The following is a 16,463-nucleotide window of genomic DNA, read 5'->3' as shown; positions in this document are numbered from 1 at the left end:
TGGTAAAAAAAGCAAACCTCCTTTATGTGTAATAAATTTATCGACATTCGTATTGTGACTGGCCGTGTTATGAAAATTGTTAGGATTGTTTTAAAACGAATTCTCTAATTTAATTGTTACAACCACTATATTTTACAAAAGCTAATGATTGACTAGCTAAAGAATTGAGACCATAAATACAAGGACGATAGGATTCGATTCATTAATAAGATAAAAGAGTACTTACTTCCAGACAAGAACAGCGCCAACCAGCACACCAACAAGCAGCACCACAGAGCAGAGAGCGATCACAGCAGACGTCTGGAACGACGGCCCACTGTGGTTGTACGCGTCTATCTTCTGTAATTACAAACAAACAGAATTACACGTCAATTAATTCTCTTCAAATCATTATCAACTTGCCCTTATCCCTTACGGAGGGTCGGCAAAGTATGTGCACATATCTGTCAGCCGTCATATCTGTATCCATTCCTTTCTTAAGCATATATTTCACACTATCTATGCATTCTTTCTTCGGTCTTCCTCTACCTTTGTAGCCATCCACAATCAATCTTAAATTCTATAAGTAATAAAATCGTATATTAACACGCTAATTTAAATTATACTAATATTATAAATTGTAATTGTATAACTATATATTGTATAATGTCGGCAATCACAGCATTATTTTGAATTTTTTTTAAAGTAAAAACCCATACACTCTAGGTTAAACGCTCTAGGTTAAATGTTTTAACGTTATTTAGCTTGAGGGTTCATGAATTAAAAAAAAATACTGTGTAAGAAAGGGATAATAATTACAAGCCAATAGCAAAGGTGCAAGGTCACCATAGTTACAAAAATTCTTAGCCAATGGACAAGGTTTTCATTGTCATTTGAGCATTTGCATGTTGTTTACAAATGAGAGTTTAAAAAATGTAAACAATAAAGGAATTTATTTATTTTATATAGATGAAGCCGCACGGGAACAGATAGTTTATCATAATACGGCACTTTCGAACTTAAAACTTTCTATATGAACTTTAAAGTTCACATACAAAACTTTACAATTGGTCAAGTGTCCTCGCTAACTAAATAACAAATTCTACGCATAAAATTCAACCGCATACAATACTCGACTGGTTAACGTATAAATTGAAGAGGGCCGAATCAAACGCATGGAGTAACCAACGAAAAGCTCCGACCCCGATTCAATCGAGTACCGCGCGCCCGGAGCGCTAAAATGCCGCTCCAAATACAAGTACTTTGACTTTGAATGGCAGGACCAGTAAAGCGCGCATTTCCCCCTGTCAAAAAAAACGAACACCCCCATCTATATTTTCTAGTTTGTATGCTCAGTATTTTGAGCCAATATACAGTAATTATGCCGTAAGACCATGATTTGCACTTGTGTGATCCATGTTTACATCGCCCCTCACGGGACAAGCGACTTACTGAAATATATGAAAGAGCTGCATGTACTGTTCCTATACTCCAGGAACAAGGACAAGTTGATAACGGTGCTTGCCTAATCCGTTTCTTTATAGTCAAGGTACAAGTGCGACCTAAAAATGCGCTGACGAGAACAAATGAAAATTCACTAATAATGCTTTATTAGTGGGTTTTCTAGGACCGAGTGCGCTCCCGACTTTGTAATTTTAATTTCGTAAAATTAAAACTTTACCCTTTGTAAATGTATTTAACGAAAAGAAATTTAATAACTATCTTTGTAGATTTTTTAAACGATCTTTGTTAACACGTATATCTGATAAGTTAAACAATTGTCTTATGATTGTAGTTTGACAAAAATTAATGTTATTTTTTTTAATTATGACATTATTTGTACTTTGTTAAAAATATAGCAAATAGAAAAATCCATAATCCAAATTATTACCATTAATGCAAACTCTCGTAACAATTCGTCATAAGTCATCGTTATTGAAAATTACATTTATCTTAATCTGCTTAGAAACACTACATTACGGCCTGTCCCACCACTGGCTGTTAGAGACTCAGTTAGCTTTAAAATGACGTCATTGTCAGATAAGGTAACAAAATCTAGTATTTCCATCTCATATTTTACACGTTCGATTGTTATCAGACAATTTACAATTTGGTGGGACAGACCCTGTATCAAACACAAGAGGAAAGCTTAAAGAAAATTAATCAAAGGAAATGTGTCAATAGTATCGAATAATTCAATTCGGAAATACTTGGCTCAGTTCCAAAATTCCGTTTGACACTACACGATTGTTCTGCCGATTTATCAAACTTTGCACTCTGGAACACTATCGACTTTTTCCTTAAATTCAAAGACATTTAAAATTTTAGACGAGGCATGAACAGAATTTTTCAACCAGTACTTTCTCTGAAAGGTTTTTAAATGTAAATATTCAAGAACATTATAATAAAGTCCATTTTTTGTTACACAATGTACTAAATAGTGTTACAAAATGAAATATGAACGTTTAAATGTTATTTAGTGACACATATTGGCAATTAATTTTAATACAATTAATTTATTTGTGGTTTTGAGAATCGAGAAATAGATGGCGTAAGTGAGACTATGTAAATTTTTTTTATTATAAATGAGTATGCCTTCTCTATAGACTTTGAATCTCTTCTTTACAACTGTATGATAATGAAAATATGTACCTGTGTTATTTATTTGCACTACTTTTCATTCTGATTTTTAAAGTGATGACTGACTGCGTAAGAGAGAATATGTGTTCTTACATTCTTAGCAAATAAAAAACAAAGTGTTCATTCCCCTATACACGCCATACTATAATAACTTGATAATTTTTTTGTTACGAATTCTGAGGGTAGGTGTTTAATTTATTAATATTTTTCGTGCAATAGTCGTCACGCAATACTCGAATATCTGACAAAAAAGGGTCATTTCATGTTATTTTTTCGCCCCTCCCGCTCAACCCTAAGTGGCTGCATTATATTCTTTTTGTCTCCCCTAATAACAGGAGGTGAGACAACGGCACGAATAACCATTACATAAGGCTCTGTAAATGTTTCATATATTTTTTTTCTTACAAAATTACCTTAGTTCATATATCTGCAGATCGTTTTTCTGATCTGCGATTTGATATTGGTTTAATTTTGACTTTGCATGAATCTCACGTCCTTTGTGTCACATGACATGTTCAATACTACGAGTACTATTTTAATGGGCAAATAGAAGGCGAGTTGTTGATTTTAAAAGATTTAACGAATGCCAAAACATCTATTAAACCATTAATTTTTAAAACAAATAAATAATGGTTATCATACCAATATTATAAATGCAAAAGTTTAGATGGATGTTTGTTAGTGTTTGTAGCCTAAACGGTTTTTTTTTATGAAAAAGGGGGGCAAACGAGCGGCGTGAACACCAAGGTGGTCAACGACGTCCATGGACATCCGCAACACCAAAGGAACTACAGATGCGTTGCCGGCCTTTGAGGAAATGATAGGCTCGCTTCTTGAAGTACTCTAAGTCGTATTGGTTTGGAAATACCGCCGAGGACAGACCGTTCCACAACGCAGCTGTGCGGGGCAGAAAGTTTCGCGAAAACCGCACGGTTGTGGAATGCCAGCCATTGAGATGGTGAGGATGGTACCTGGCGGTCTGTCGTGTCGTCCGATGACGGTTGTATTGTTTTTGATAAAATTTGGCACATATGTAGAGAGTAGTTTGAAAGAATACGCAGGCAACTCGCTTTTGGTTTTGCTTAAATTACACGAGGACGGAGTCGCGCTTAAACTAGTCTACCTCATATAGTTAAATTGGTCGTAGACATGAAAATGATAACTAGAAATCGCGGCTGACATTGATTCAAAAGAAATAGATTTTGACGAACAAACCTCTAAGAGCGTTGGTGGCTGAGGAATTTAATCTTGAAGAATCTATAGGATTTGGGTTCGAATCCCGCAATGTGTGAATTTCTATTTTCGAATTTCATATGTACATAATTTACCCGACGTTCTTACGGTGAAGGAACATCGTGATGCAACCTGCAAACATGGGAGTAGAAATTCAAAGATATGTGTGAAGTCAACCAACTAGCAACCAGCGTAGTTGATTATGACCTAGACACTAACTTAGGGTATATTACTTACTAAAGAATCATTGTTACTTTTGACGCTAAAATAGATTATTAGATTGACAAGTTTCGAGCAAACCATTTGATTCAATTTTCTTAATTATAATAATTTCAAATTAAAATTGAACCCTAACGTGTTTATTATGATTATGTTAGGGCTGTCAACACATAATAATTGAACGATAAAAAGAATAGATAAAACGCAAGCAGTGCTGATTATGAAGAAGATATCAGCACAAAAATGTATAGAGCGCTAGACGCGAGGGTGGAATGTTTTTCTATAATAAAAACATTTATACGCAACGCAGCGAACGCAATTAGTGAGGGTAGTCGGGGGATGGAGGAACAGAATTATTATATTCAGTAATTGGATAGATTTTATCGAATTAGGGCGTGCTGTTTGTTTATGTATTGCTTAGTAAGAATGATGTGTAAAGAGGAATTCTTTGTGTTATTAACTTATTAAAACTTTCGTGAGACATTATACTATATGATTTATAACACGACTAAAACACACGTGGAAACTTAAAAAAAAACTGGTCGGTGCCTACACCGAAAGTTCTCTTTGTGGAATTATTAAACATGCATTTTCACCACTGAAACATCTATTGAAACAAAACCTAATCTTTAATTGGTCCTATCCTTTATACAACGTCTGGGTAGAAAATGTATTTCGTCAAGTTATGCTAAGAAATTCTCAAAATCTTTATCTTAAAGAAGCTGTATTTTTAATTCGTCTTTACACTCTGATAGAGGCATCTAGTCATACTAATATTATAAATGCGAAAGTTTAGATGGATGTTTGTTAGAGTTTGTAACATAAACTGCATAACTGATTTAAATTTGAAAAAAAGTCTGGAAGAACACATAGGCTACTTATTTTTTTTATACCAGACACAGCTTCGCGAGCTAAAGCTAGTCATGAATAACTAGCATTTATCAATTTATTACATTTTTTTTGTCTGTACCTATCAAAAATATTCATGAACTTGGCCAGTGGAGAGCAATTCAGGTGAACAATGGGAAGAAATTATGATGAATAAGTAAAGTTGACTATAGTCCCTAAGGTGCCCTTATAGGGGCAAAAGAAATATCAGAGGTCACACAAATGCTTCGTGAGTCAAACGGCGTATGCGAGCATCTCTTGCACATTTTTATTTTACGTGACAGGAATCGCAAATATCGCAAGGTAAAGGAAACGTGTCTTTCGAAAAATTCGACAACGCTTTTTCGATTTTAATTATCATAAAATATATCAAAGTTCCAATTCGTATTAATTTAAACGATAAATGTAGTTAAATCCTTAAAGAAATTAAACAGGAACTTTTTAACTATTGTAACCGTATATCAATTTAATTAGACTTGACCATAAAAAACTTAGTATTTCAAATTCATTTTATTGACTAACTAGCTGTTGCCTGCGACTTCGTCCGCGTGGTATTAGAAAACATACGAACTATATAAATAACAAAAAGCTATGTATCCCACGGGAACCCGACATTTCTCCGGGATGAACCTTATCCCATGTGTACTCTTGATTTGGTTTTATATCTGTGCCAAGTTTTAATAAGATATGTTATACCGTTGCAGAATGATCGAGTAAACATCAAAAAACTAAATTAATGAATCCCACGGGAACCGTAATTATTCCCGAGATAAAAAGTAGCCTATGTGTTCTTCCACACTATGATCTATGCCGAATTTCATGGATATCCGTTCAGCCGTTTAGGCTACAAACTCTAACAAACATCCATCCATTCGTCCCATCTAAACTTTCGCATTTATAATATTAGTAAGATAGTAAGATTATATTGAATACACGGTCATAAACTCTGTTAAAGCGCGTTCACTTTTGACTAAACTATAGAACAACTGTTTAGTCTTCCTTTGATGTGTATATAGGTGGCACACTACTCGATTTTTTATGCAACTAAACAGTTGAATTAACTGCGAAACAATCGACAATCGCACAGTGCAATTGTTTAGTCAAAGCTGCTCCTAACATAATAGCGTTATCAACCCGATCTGTTCTACAATAGAACATTTAGGTTATAATATCAATTTGTCATAAACTGGCATTATCTGAGACGATATCCGTCATCGTACGGTGGACGATTAATCGGCGTGTATCATAAAATCTCTTTACAACAATACAGAACGTAAAAAAAAACGACACGAAACGACAACATTCAAAATGGACCGTGCCCGAAATTTATCAAACTGTCCATCTTAAGACGGTGGCCGATTTGTCAATGACCCAGCGTTAATTAATAAAAAGTCCACTAAAAGGAACTGTGTAGGTCTTTAATTATGGACTATGACTTTTTTCAATCACAATTAAGGTTAATACATACAATTAAACAATACACCTATTTTTTTATTAAAAATATTAGTAGATTTTTGTTATCTTTACTAATATTTCCTTTAACTATTCCAACTAAGCTCTAGACTTGTGGTAGGATATGGTTCACGACAATAGTCGAATGGCGGGATTCGAACCCTCGACCACAAGATCGGTAGTAGTCCGTACCCTGAAAACCCTAAAAACTACTGGGACGATTTTAAAAATTCTTTCACCATCAGAAAGGTAATTTATCTGTGAGTAGCATAGGCTATGTTTTGAATAATTTTTTTAATTTCACGAGGACGAAGTCCCGAGATAAAGCTAGTACACTATGAAATCTAAACCTCAAAAAAGCCATATGTCGCATTTATCTAGTATGTATACGACAGATAAAATTTAAAATGTATATTTCAATGTAGTTTAATTTTTTCCTCATGTCCAAAGAAAAAAAACATAACATAAGGAATGTACCCCGATTTAAATTTATGCACATTTTAAACAACCATTCTTGCTATATCATCCTGAACAATTATATGAGTATACCAAACAAGGTTCATTGTCTTTTACGATGTCTCAGCACGAATTAGTTATGTAATGGTTTTTATCTTGGTAATTTCAACTGGGTAGTTGATCGTTTTAGCTGAGCTTGAGGGGAACATTTCGGGGCCCATTTTAAAGTACATTCAGGGCTTATTAGGGCTTTTAATTTGCTTGTCAGTTAACAGAACGCCCCGACAATGGCCCTTCTACTAATAGGTAAGTCTAAAGGTCGTATAATAAATATTCATGTTACTTTTAAAGGGAATGTTAACGAAATGTTTAAATAACCTCGCTTTTGCCTTTTTAAGCTGAAAATGATGATAATTTTGTTATTTAAAAGATTATTCTGAAACAGTTTTTCTTTTTAATTTGTAGATTAAAATTTATAACACGGTATATCGGATTTACTTTACATTTACTCTTATTTTTTAAATATACCAAAAAACTTGACTTCCCTTTGATTCTTGACTATGACTCTTCATCGGGTAAAGTCACCTTAAACTTAAACGTTTATTTATAAAATAAAATAAAAAAAACAATATTAAAAAAATATACACTTCATTATTTAAGTATCACAAGCCGATGAATATTAAGTTTAAAAAAATCGCATATTTTCCCACTCATCGTTTCTTGGAAGCGTAACGAAATTGGAGTCATCGTGGAACACCCACTGCGGACTGCTTAGCACTGGGTGTTCTTTAATTCATCTACCTTGTTAATGTCGACGCCTTAAAATGTCTCAATCAAGCCGACCGCAGAATGTTCTACAATGGCTAAATTAATCGTTAAAAAAACGCGTTTAAGATGACTATATTGAGACATTAATTTGTTATTGGTCCTAGTTCGTGGAAATGCTAATTGGCGTTGAACGTTTTTTATAAACTTTTTTATTTTTTGCGAATAATTTAAATCTGAGTCATATGGAGATGTTGATTATTGCAAAATTGCAAGAGTTTATGAAACACTAGCTTTTGACAGCGACTCCGTTTGCCCATATTTAAAAATTAGAGAGTATCTCACGTCTCGACATATCTGTGCCAAATTTCAATAAAATATATTAAACCATTACAGAGTTGTGGAGTACATATGTGTTTCTAATGTACCGTAGGGGAACCGGGCATATTTATGGGATCATAGGTAGCCTATGTGTTCTTCCAGATTATGTACTATATGTATGCCAAATTTTAACCAGATTCTTTAAATCTTTCTGAAGATACCTTCTAATAAAAATTTATTCATCTGTTAGTAAGAAGCAAGATGCCAATAAAAAATAAATTGTAGAAACATCTTACAGAGAATTTGATGGGCGACAGTGTTTTTGTATAGATCTTTAGGCAGTGAAAACAGACAATAAGGCATGAAGATAGTTTCTCTTGTACGCTTTATGTTTTCCATCAGGGGTGGCGAACATTTATGCCTCAAAGTGCCATTTTTCAGGAATTGTTTGATGCGATCTTGCCATCGAATAATATTGAATGCGATTATTACTTCAACTCCATAGTGCACGTACTTCATACTTTTTTCTTAGTGTTATTAATCAGCGACGTGCTTAAAATATTATCTTGTTGTGGTTTGCCACCCCTGGCATAGAATCGTGATGTTTAAATAAAGTCGTAATACGTGTAATCTTAAATATAAGGTAAACTAAAAAGCATACATATTATGAGCATTACAAAATTCCAGCATTCTTAAAGTTGGGCAACTGTTTACAAAGACAAGATAACTACTATCAATGTTAGTATTACACTTACATACTAAAATCTTGCTATGAACCGTTATTTATACAGCAACATCATTTCATGGAACCTCAAACTCCCAGAGATCTCTTTGAACACGTAAAAAACTTCGAGATGGTGAGATAATGCGCATTGTCGCTGCCACGGCTTCATTAAGGACCCGCATATCAAATATTTACACAGATAAGAGCCATGCGTAGTTTATTCATTACCCATTTTTAGAACAAAACGTGAAATGCTTTTGAAAGATAAGAATTTCGATCGTGGTAGGGGCTTTTAAATGTTTAACGAAAACAAAGGAAATTGTTTGTGTTTCGAATCGTTCGTTCCGCTTACCTGAGTATTAAAAAAGATTAACGCACCCCACATTCCTTACAAAGCATTTTATCTATAGCCGATGTTAGAAATATTAAGTTATCGCAACTTACCATCTCCGGACTTAAATAGCTAATGAATCATTTTATAACATTGAAGGAAACGTATAAAAAATTCATCATGTGGCGTTGGCCTATTTTTTTATTGTTCAAAAGCCAGTTATTAATCTATCTATAGTATTTAGTTACAGCTTAGAAACAGAAATAAGAAACATTTACTTTCCGTTTCTGTTATTGACGTAACTAATATGCCAATTAACAAAGTTGGTCGCCTTCCTCTCGTAACTCAAAACATTGTTAACCTCTGTATTTATTTCTGGTTACTTTCCCTATTCCTAATCTACTGAGTATATTTTTATAATTTTCTTAATGTTAAGAGATTTCACGACTTTATCACATTCATCATATGCTTTAGGTTTTTAAATAAATACTAAAAAACTTAGCGAACTTAGTAAAGAGTTAATACTTACTGGTTCTGTGTCGCATGTCTCAAGATCAGGGATGGGATCGTCACCACAGTAGTATTCTGCTTGCAGGAAAGGCGGTCGCGGAGGCGGAGGCAGTAGGAACTCCGGAGGTGGCCCGAGACAGTCACACTCCGTTAGATCCGACGTTTCTAACTCCCACATCTCGTAATCTAACTTAACACTATTCACAACCTTATCTCTGATATCACTAACACTTATGTGAGCACTTGTATCACGTTTCACACGTTTGTCTTCATCTGAAGTTCTTAGTTTAATTAAATTGGCTATGTATAGTTCGTCATCAACATCACTCCATACGTCCTTTCTGATTTCCTCGTCTTCATCATTTCTTAAATCTTCTTTATTTGTTACTTCGTTTGCTATGAGGTTACTTCTATAATTCTCTTCATTAGGAATCCCGTTATTAACTTTTTTATTGACATTTGGAACATTTTGGTCTCTCGTGTTAAAGAAATATTTGATTATATCAGTCAATTTAGATTCCAACAAATCTCTCTTGATGGAAGTGAAGCTTTCATTCCACACATTTTTAAACGTCCAAATAGCGCGCGATGACGCCTCTCTTGGACTATCGTTGTTTTTTTCGTCCATACGCAATATTATATTATCTGTAACAAAAAGAAAATTTAATTACTTATGTGACTGGTATTATATTATAATACTTGTTTACCAAATTCATGCAATTGATGAACGCCTATAAATATTAACATCTCTTGGTATTTGTACCCGAGGTGTATCAAAACCAATCACATTTAAAAAGACATCGTCGACTAACCGCTTTCTTATCTAAACTCAAATGTATCGATCTTGTTGGAGAATTAAACTACTTATTATTTAATAGAAGAGCTAACACCTCATTTTGAATAACAAAGGGACCGCAATTAGAGGCTACCACGTCCGCGGCACAATGCACCGGTGTCGATATCATCTGCGCCTCCTCTAATGCCCATTTTAATTTATTTTTTATCAATTCGAATTGGACGAATGGTTTTTGAGCAACGGGCGAACGTCACGTTTTCTTTCTATCATGATTGCGTATAAGACTGGTTTTTAGAACGGATCATAGTTTTACAAACAAGTATTAAATGCTTGTTATTTCGTTGCTGATGATATCATTGTTACGTTTTTTTCTTTATTGTCAAAGATTCGATAAACAGTATGGTCATTTTGATGCAGGCCATTCTTAATTAACATTTCTTTCCTATTACATAATCAACTTTCTGTCCTTATAACACTCTAAAAGAACTGTGCACTGTTCTTTTAAATTGATCTTTCATTTGCTGCGGAGTCCCTTATATTTATAGAAAAACTAGCTTTAGCCCGGGATTCCGTCCGTGTGGGATTAAAAAACAAAAGCAAGTATACTTGTATTCTTCCAGATTACGCTCTACATCTATGTCAAATTTCATCATGATCGGTTCAGCAGTTTAGGCTACAACCTCTAACAAACATCCATCCATCTAAACTTTCGCATTTATAATAAGATATGTTAACTAAAGAAACCACATAGTGTTCGCGATTATAAAGCCGTAAGACGTTTGTACGTGCGTGAGATTGCGAGGTCGCGGGGTCAACAGGCGTCTGACAGCATCTCCAAGTTTAATGCCAGTACTTTCTTGTAAAAGATCTCAACAAGTATGAAATGCTGGTAATTACATTAGTTGACAGGTGAAGTAGGGTAAGGATGAAACAATACGTTTAAGGATTTCAAAATAGTTGGGCATAAATTAAGCCTTAGTTCATGTATCAGAAAGATAAAAGGCATTAAATTTAAGTCGTCTAGAGATGCTAGAAATCTTTGATTTCGATTCAAAGTTTAAAGTGAAAAAATAATTATTGTAGACACTTGTCTAATAAAGATATATTATCATCTTACCCATAAGAAGTTTAGATAAATATACTTCTTAATGGCCTTATATCGTCATTTATTTTTCTTAAAGTATGTTTAGTAAAGCGTAAACTAAATACAACATTGTGGGTTCTTTAATTTATGCATCTTGCGTGTCAAACAGTGGATCAATGGCCATCGATGTTCTTAAGATGTCTCATTAACATTTTGGCGCTTCGGTGGCCACTTGAATGCTGTCATGGTGGACCTGACATCAGCACAATAACGCCGAGAGGCCCTCCAGCCTCTTAACGAACCCATTCTGTTGCTTTTCTCACGTGAATTATTGCGAGCCTCATCGATAACGGTCACACTTGTTGTTTGAAATCTTAATCAATGCTTACACAAGGCTTGGGTTACCTTGTATATTTCAATATTTTTATTCATTAATTTAAATCGATTTTACATTAATTTTTATGTATCGAGTCAAGTAAATTGTCATAAAATAGGATAACAGTATCAACCTCTAGTGACGTTTCTTATACTTTCGTCCTGCATTTGTTTTCAATTTCAAATTTCGAATTAATTTTTTATATTTTCGATTAATACTTAAAGTTTGAATTGTGTTAATCGATTACTAATCAATGTTTTTTTTTAAATCGACATGGAATGTAATCGATGAGTCAAAGTTAGTACTCGACCTCATTCCGTGACGTTTTGATATAGTGTTAGACGTTGCACGAATGTAAACACGGTCGTGGGTAGTCATAATAAGTAATATTAAAAAGTGAATGTTTAGTAATCACGTGGGACTATTTAAGTTGTTCGACTAAACATTGCATTGGTATTTTAAATGATTTTTGAATCGGATTTCATTTGCAGTAATATTATTGAGTTATTGTTAACATTAACAGAAATTAAAACATTTACGAAAGTGTTACGAAAAAAGTGACGAGAAAAGAATTTAACTGTAGAATCTTATTTTAATAAAACAAAAATACTGAATATTAATATAGCTTTGAAATCCAAAGGGATAGAATACGTATTACTTCTTACAATTCTCTTACAACATTGTTATCGAAATCGTCATCGTAAAAATATGCAGTCCCCTCGGTGGTCGATACACGAACAAAAACAAATGCTACGTAACTCAAAGCGGGCTCTTTAAGCTTTCACCCGCGCGTTATTGCTCATAGTTAGCATAAAAGATAAAGGAAAGGTCCAAGTTGGCTACCGTCGACCGCCCGAGCCATTAGACCTTTGCCGCGGCTAACACCAAAACAAACAACTAAACATGTTTCATCCTCTTAAAGCTAAAACGTTCGACGGCTTCTTGTGTGGATCGTGATTCAGTGGACACAGAGATCGGGTAGCTTTGTACATAACTTTACGTTAAACTAATATGTTAATGTTGACTGTCAGGTTAAGATATTAAACATAAGTATTGAACGTGTTCCTTACGCCGCACCCGTAGTCATAGAACTACGAAGAATACCACTAAGTAATGAAAGCAATAATTTTAAACAGCTATTAAAACAATCTTAGAAAATTAATTAACCAAAAGTAAACGACAAAATTCTCCAGACAGAGCGTAGCCAAAACAATAAAAACTGCCATAAGAATACGACCAATTGCCTCCATAAACGACTTTCTACGCGTCGAAAGAAGCAAAACAATCTCATAACCTAATTTCATACTCATTCATCTAGCGAATATAGGTTGATCCCAACTTACTACGCTCCAGCTAACAAAATAAAAACGGATACGTTACTACGCTTTGAGTTGCCAAACGTTTGCCAAGAGGCGAGCCAAGACTTCGTATTCGTTACCAATGGCACGCCTCTTGCCTAACTTGTCCCCTTGCGGGAAGGGGGAGGATGACAAGAGTTGGCAACTGTACCGGATGCTCGCATATTGAGATCAACGTTTTGTCTGAGAGGCGAGATGAGCTCTCGCCAAATACATTGGTATACTTTCAGTTGGGCGGCGGGACATTGCGTCTAAATTTGGGACAATTACGATCACAATATATTATTTGGATGCTCGATTCTTGTAAGTTATGGAAGGAATACTGAATCTTGAATATAGTATTTTTGAGTTTTGTCTTTTAAAGGCCTATCAAATTGTACTACTATTTATTTTATTTGTTCGGCAGCTTGAATATTTTGATCAGTATGTACAACCAGATTGTTACCATTTTGATTTGAAGTTCCGATTCTTTGCTAGAAACAGAAGTATGTAAAGTATTTTCAATTTACATTTTCCGTAGGCCGGCGCCACAGTTTCAAACCAGATGATACGACATAAATTCTACTGGTTTATTCATTACATTTTTTTGAAATACAATCACTGTATAGTCCAACTTCCTCACAGACATATTTTGATGTGGAGTTTATAAAAAAAAAATGGCTACAAAGGAAGAGGAAGACCGAAGAAAGTATGGATGGATTGTGTTCACACAAGAGGATATGCTTAAGAAAGGTGTGGATTCAGATATGACGGCTGATAGAGATGTATGGAAGAGCAGCACATACTGTGCCGACCCTCCGTAAGGGATAAGGGCAAGTGGATCATGATTTATAAAAAAAACATATCAATTTAATAATATTTTCACAAATCAAAAATATCTGTCGTTCGAACACTTTTCAAATAAAAATGCAATATTGTCAAATTTTGATAAAAGTTTTAATTAATGATGGCAAACCAATTGCACGCTTCGCAAACACATAACTTACCTTCGTTATAAGAGTCCCAAGCAAAAGGTATCATTAAATTTAACTGGGGACTCATTAAGATAGTAAAGCCAGTAGTCTACAGGACGACAGGTCTGAACGTGGCGAGCCACCGATGCCAGTCTAAAAACTGAAGAGGCTTAATTAAGATCTCAAACGATGCCAATTTACAAGGAATCCCGTACGTGAGCAGACCCAAGAAGCTATTAGAGAGTCCCGATTTTAATAAGGTTGAACATGTCTATGGGAATACGAGTTTGGCTAAGGATGTTGGTCACGAATCGATATTGATTAATATCGATTCCATTTGTGATCAATTAATTGTTACATTTAAATGTCTCAATTTAATATAAAGCAATATCAAACAAGTGCGATATAATAAAAATATAGTTGGCATTTGCAATATTTAAAGAACATCGATTTAAGTCAAATCGACTTTTCAAAGGATCGTTAATGCAAATAAACGGTTTTGCAACAAAGCGATTTAAAAGTACATCCCTCGTCTCTAGTTTCTGTATACAGTTGCTATAATTGCCGGTACGTGGGGCGATTTGAATACTGATTTTGTATTTCGGGTGTGTGAGTTTGTGTGTGTGAGTGCATGTCGTTGGCTTTGAAATTGGAACGCCGAACATGTTGCTCGCTGGATCTTTGTTTTGCATAATTTGATTCTGTTTAATGAGTTTTGCGTGTGACATTTTCGGAGTTTGTCGTTAACTGCTTTTTACTTTCTGCATTGGCATTTTGCGAAACGTTTAAGGGAAAATAAAAAAAAATATTTGAGCATCATTTACTGTTGTTTTTAATACTAAATTAAACGTTATAAGTAATAGTTATCTACAATATCATTTTTAACAAATGAAAATATTCAGGAGTTCTTAACTGCTTCTGTCTAGCTGAAATATGAGTGGTGAATTCGCAATTCCATTAGCAATAAAAGAATATAGACAAACGTGCCACTATTCTAGGTAGACGAAACGTTACTGAAATATGTAAGGGCAATTCTTCACGTTTTATACCCTGTGGACCGACACTTGGAGCCACTATTTATGTTGTCAATAAAAGTGAACGCGTCGCACGGGGAGCTAGACATAAACATGAATGAAAATAGTTGGAGACGAGTCGACGGTTTTTATGCAAGAGGCCACCTCGGGCGGACTCTGGGAGTTATTTTATTTAAGTAGAAATGTAATGACGCTAATAAGGGTAATACAGTTACGCTGTAACTTGTTCTTTTTTAAAAATAATTCTATTTGTAGGGATATTCTTAAACTGTAAGTTCAAAATATCGTTTCAATGTCGGTGAAAATTATGTATATTTTATACACTCTCTCTTGTAGCAAATCTATCAATTTCGACGTTGAGAAGTACTGCTAGTTTTATATTTACTTTTAAAACAATATTTATCAAAATCAGTCTTAATTTTTATCTGTCACTAAGCTATTGCTCGAATTCTTCGTATTCCTTTTTATTCCTTTGCTTTTCAGTCTCTCATTTATCATTGTTACCATCAAACGAGCAATCCGCAGAAAGAAATACGTCCCAGTCAACAATATTATATGCCACAGAACTATAAAGAACTAAGACTAGGCTTATGAACTTAAAAGATGTTTGGTTCATTTATAAATATTTCCTACTTACTAGTATTACAAATGCGAATGTTTAAAAGGATGTTTGTTGCTTGCATCTCCAAAACGGTTTATCTGATCTTGATGAAATTTGGCAAAGTTGAACATAGTCTGGAAGAACGTATAGGCTGCTTTGCATTTTTTTATATTCTGTGCGGATGAAGTCTCGGGCAAAAAGTCTATCACAATTTTCTATCTGTATATTTTGAAGGAAAATCTAACATATTTTATTTATATAAATAACAAGCTCATGCTCTCGACTGCGTCCGCGTTAAATTAAAAAAAATATAGCCTATGTTACTCAGAGATAAATTACCTTTCTAACGGTAAAAGAATTTGTAAAATCGACTCAATAGTTTTAAAGTTATTTCAATTCATACAAAAATACATTTTTTCCTCTTATAATATTAGTATAGATTTGATCATGCCTTTTTTTTTAAATTTGTAAACCTTCCTATTCGACAAACGAGTTGGGAAATATTTTTGACGAACTATAACAGCAATAAAAAGAACAAATAGTGAACATTGTAAAAGTAAAAAGCGAGCAGATGTTGCCAATTCCTGTCCATACGAAATAGGCCCAGGGCTGTACTTCAGTTACACTCTTAATTTATTGTCCCATTTATACATTTCTGAAAGTAAATTGGTTCCAACGTTTAATCCCCGTAATTGGTATCGATCACATGAACACTGTTAAATTGCTAGACTTGAATAATGGGG

The 16,463-nt window shown here is 34.3% G+C and overlaps 1 protein-coding gene across 4 annotated transcripts in view; it reads right to left on the bottom strand.

Moving 5' to 3' along the window:
- Positions 1-16,463, bottom strand: part of LOC106101173 — a 103,877-nt gene that overhangs the window by 14,910 nt on the left and 72,504 nt on the right. For all 4 annotated transcript variants that reach the window (XM_013280315.1, XM_013280317.1, XM_013280318.1 and 1 more), the window contains 2 exons: positions 9,538-10,163; positions 227-339 (listed from right to left, as the gene is read on the bottom strand). In XM_013280315.1, coding sequence (XP_013135769.1) covers positions 227-339; positions 9,538-10,146 — 722 coding nt within the window. In that variant the 5' untranslated portion in view covers positions 10,147-10,163. The remainder of the gene's footprint in view (positions 1-226; positions 340-9,537; positions 10,164-16,463) is intronic.

The sequence above is a fragment of the Papilio polytes genome, unplaced genomic scaffold, assembly GCF_000836215.1.
Source record: "Papilio polytes unplaced genomic scaffold, Ppol_1.0 DF824024.1, whole genome shotgun sequence".
Taxonomy (NCBI): Eukaryota; Metazoa; Arthropoda; class Insecta; order Lepidoptera; family Papilionidae; genus Papilio; species Papilio polytes.
Note: the sequence above shows the minus strand (reverse complement) of the source record. Positions and strands in the feature narration are given on the sequence as shown.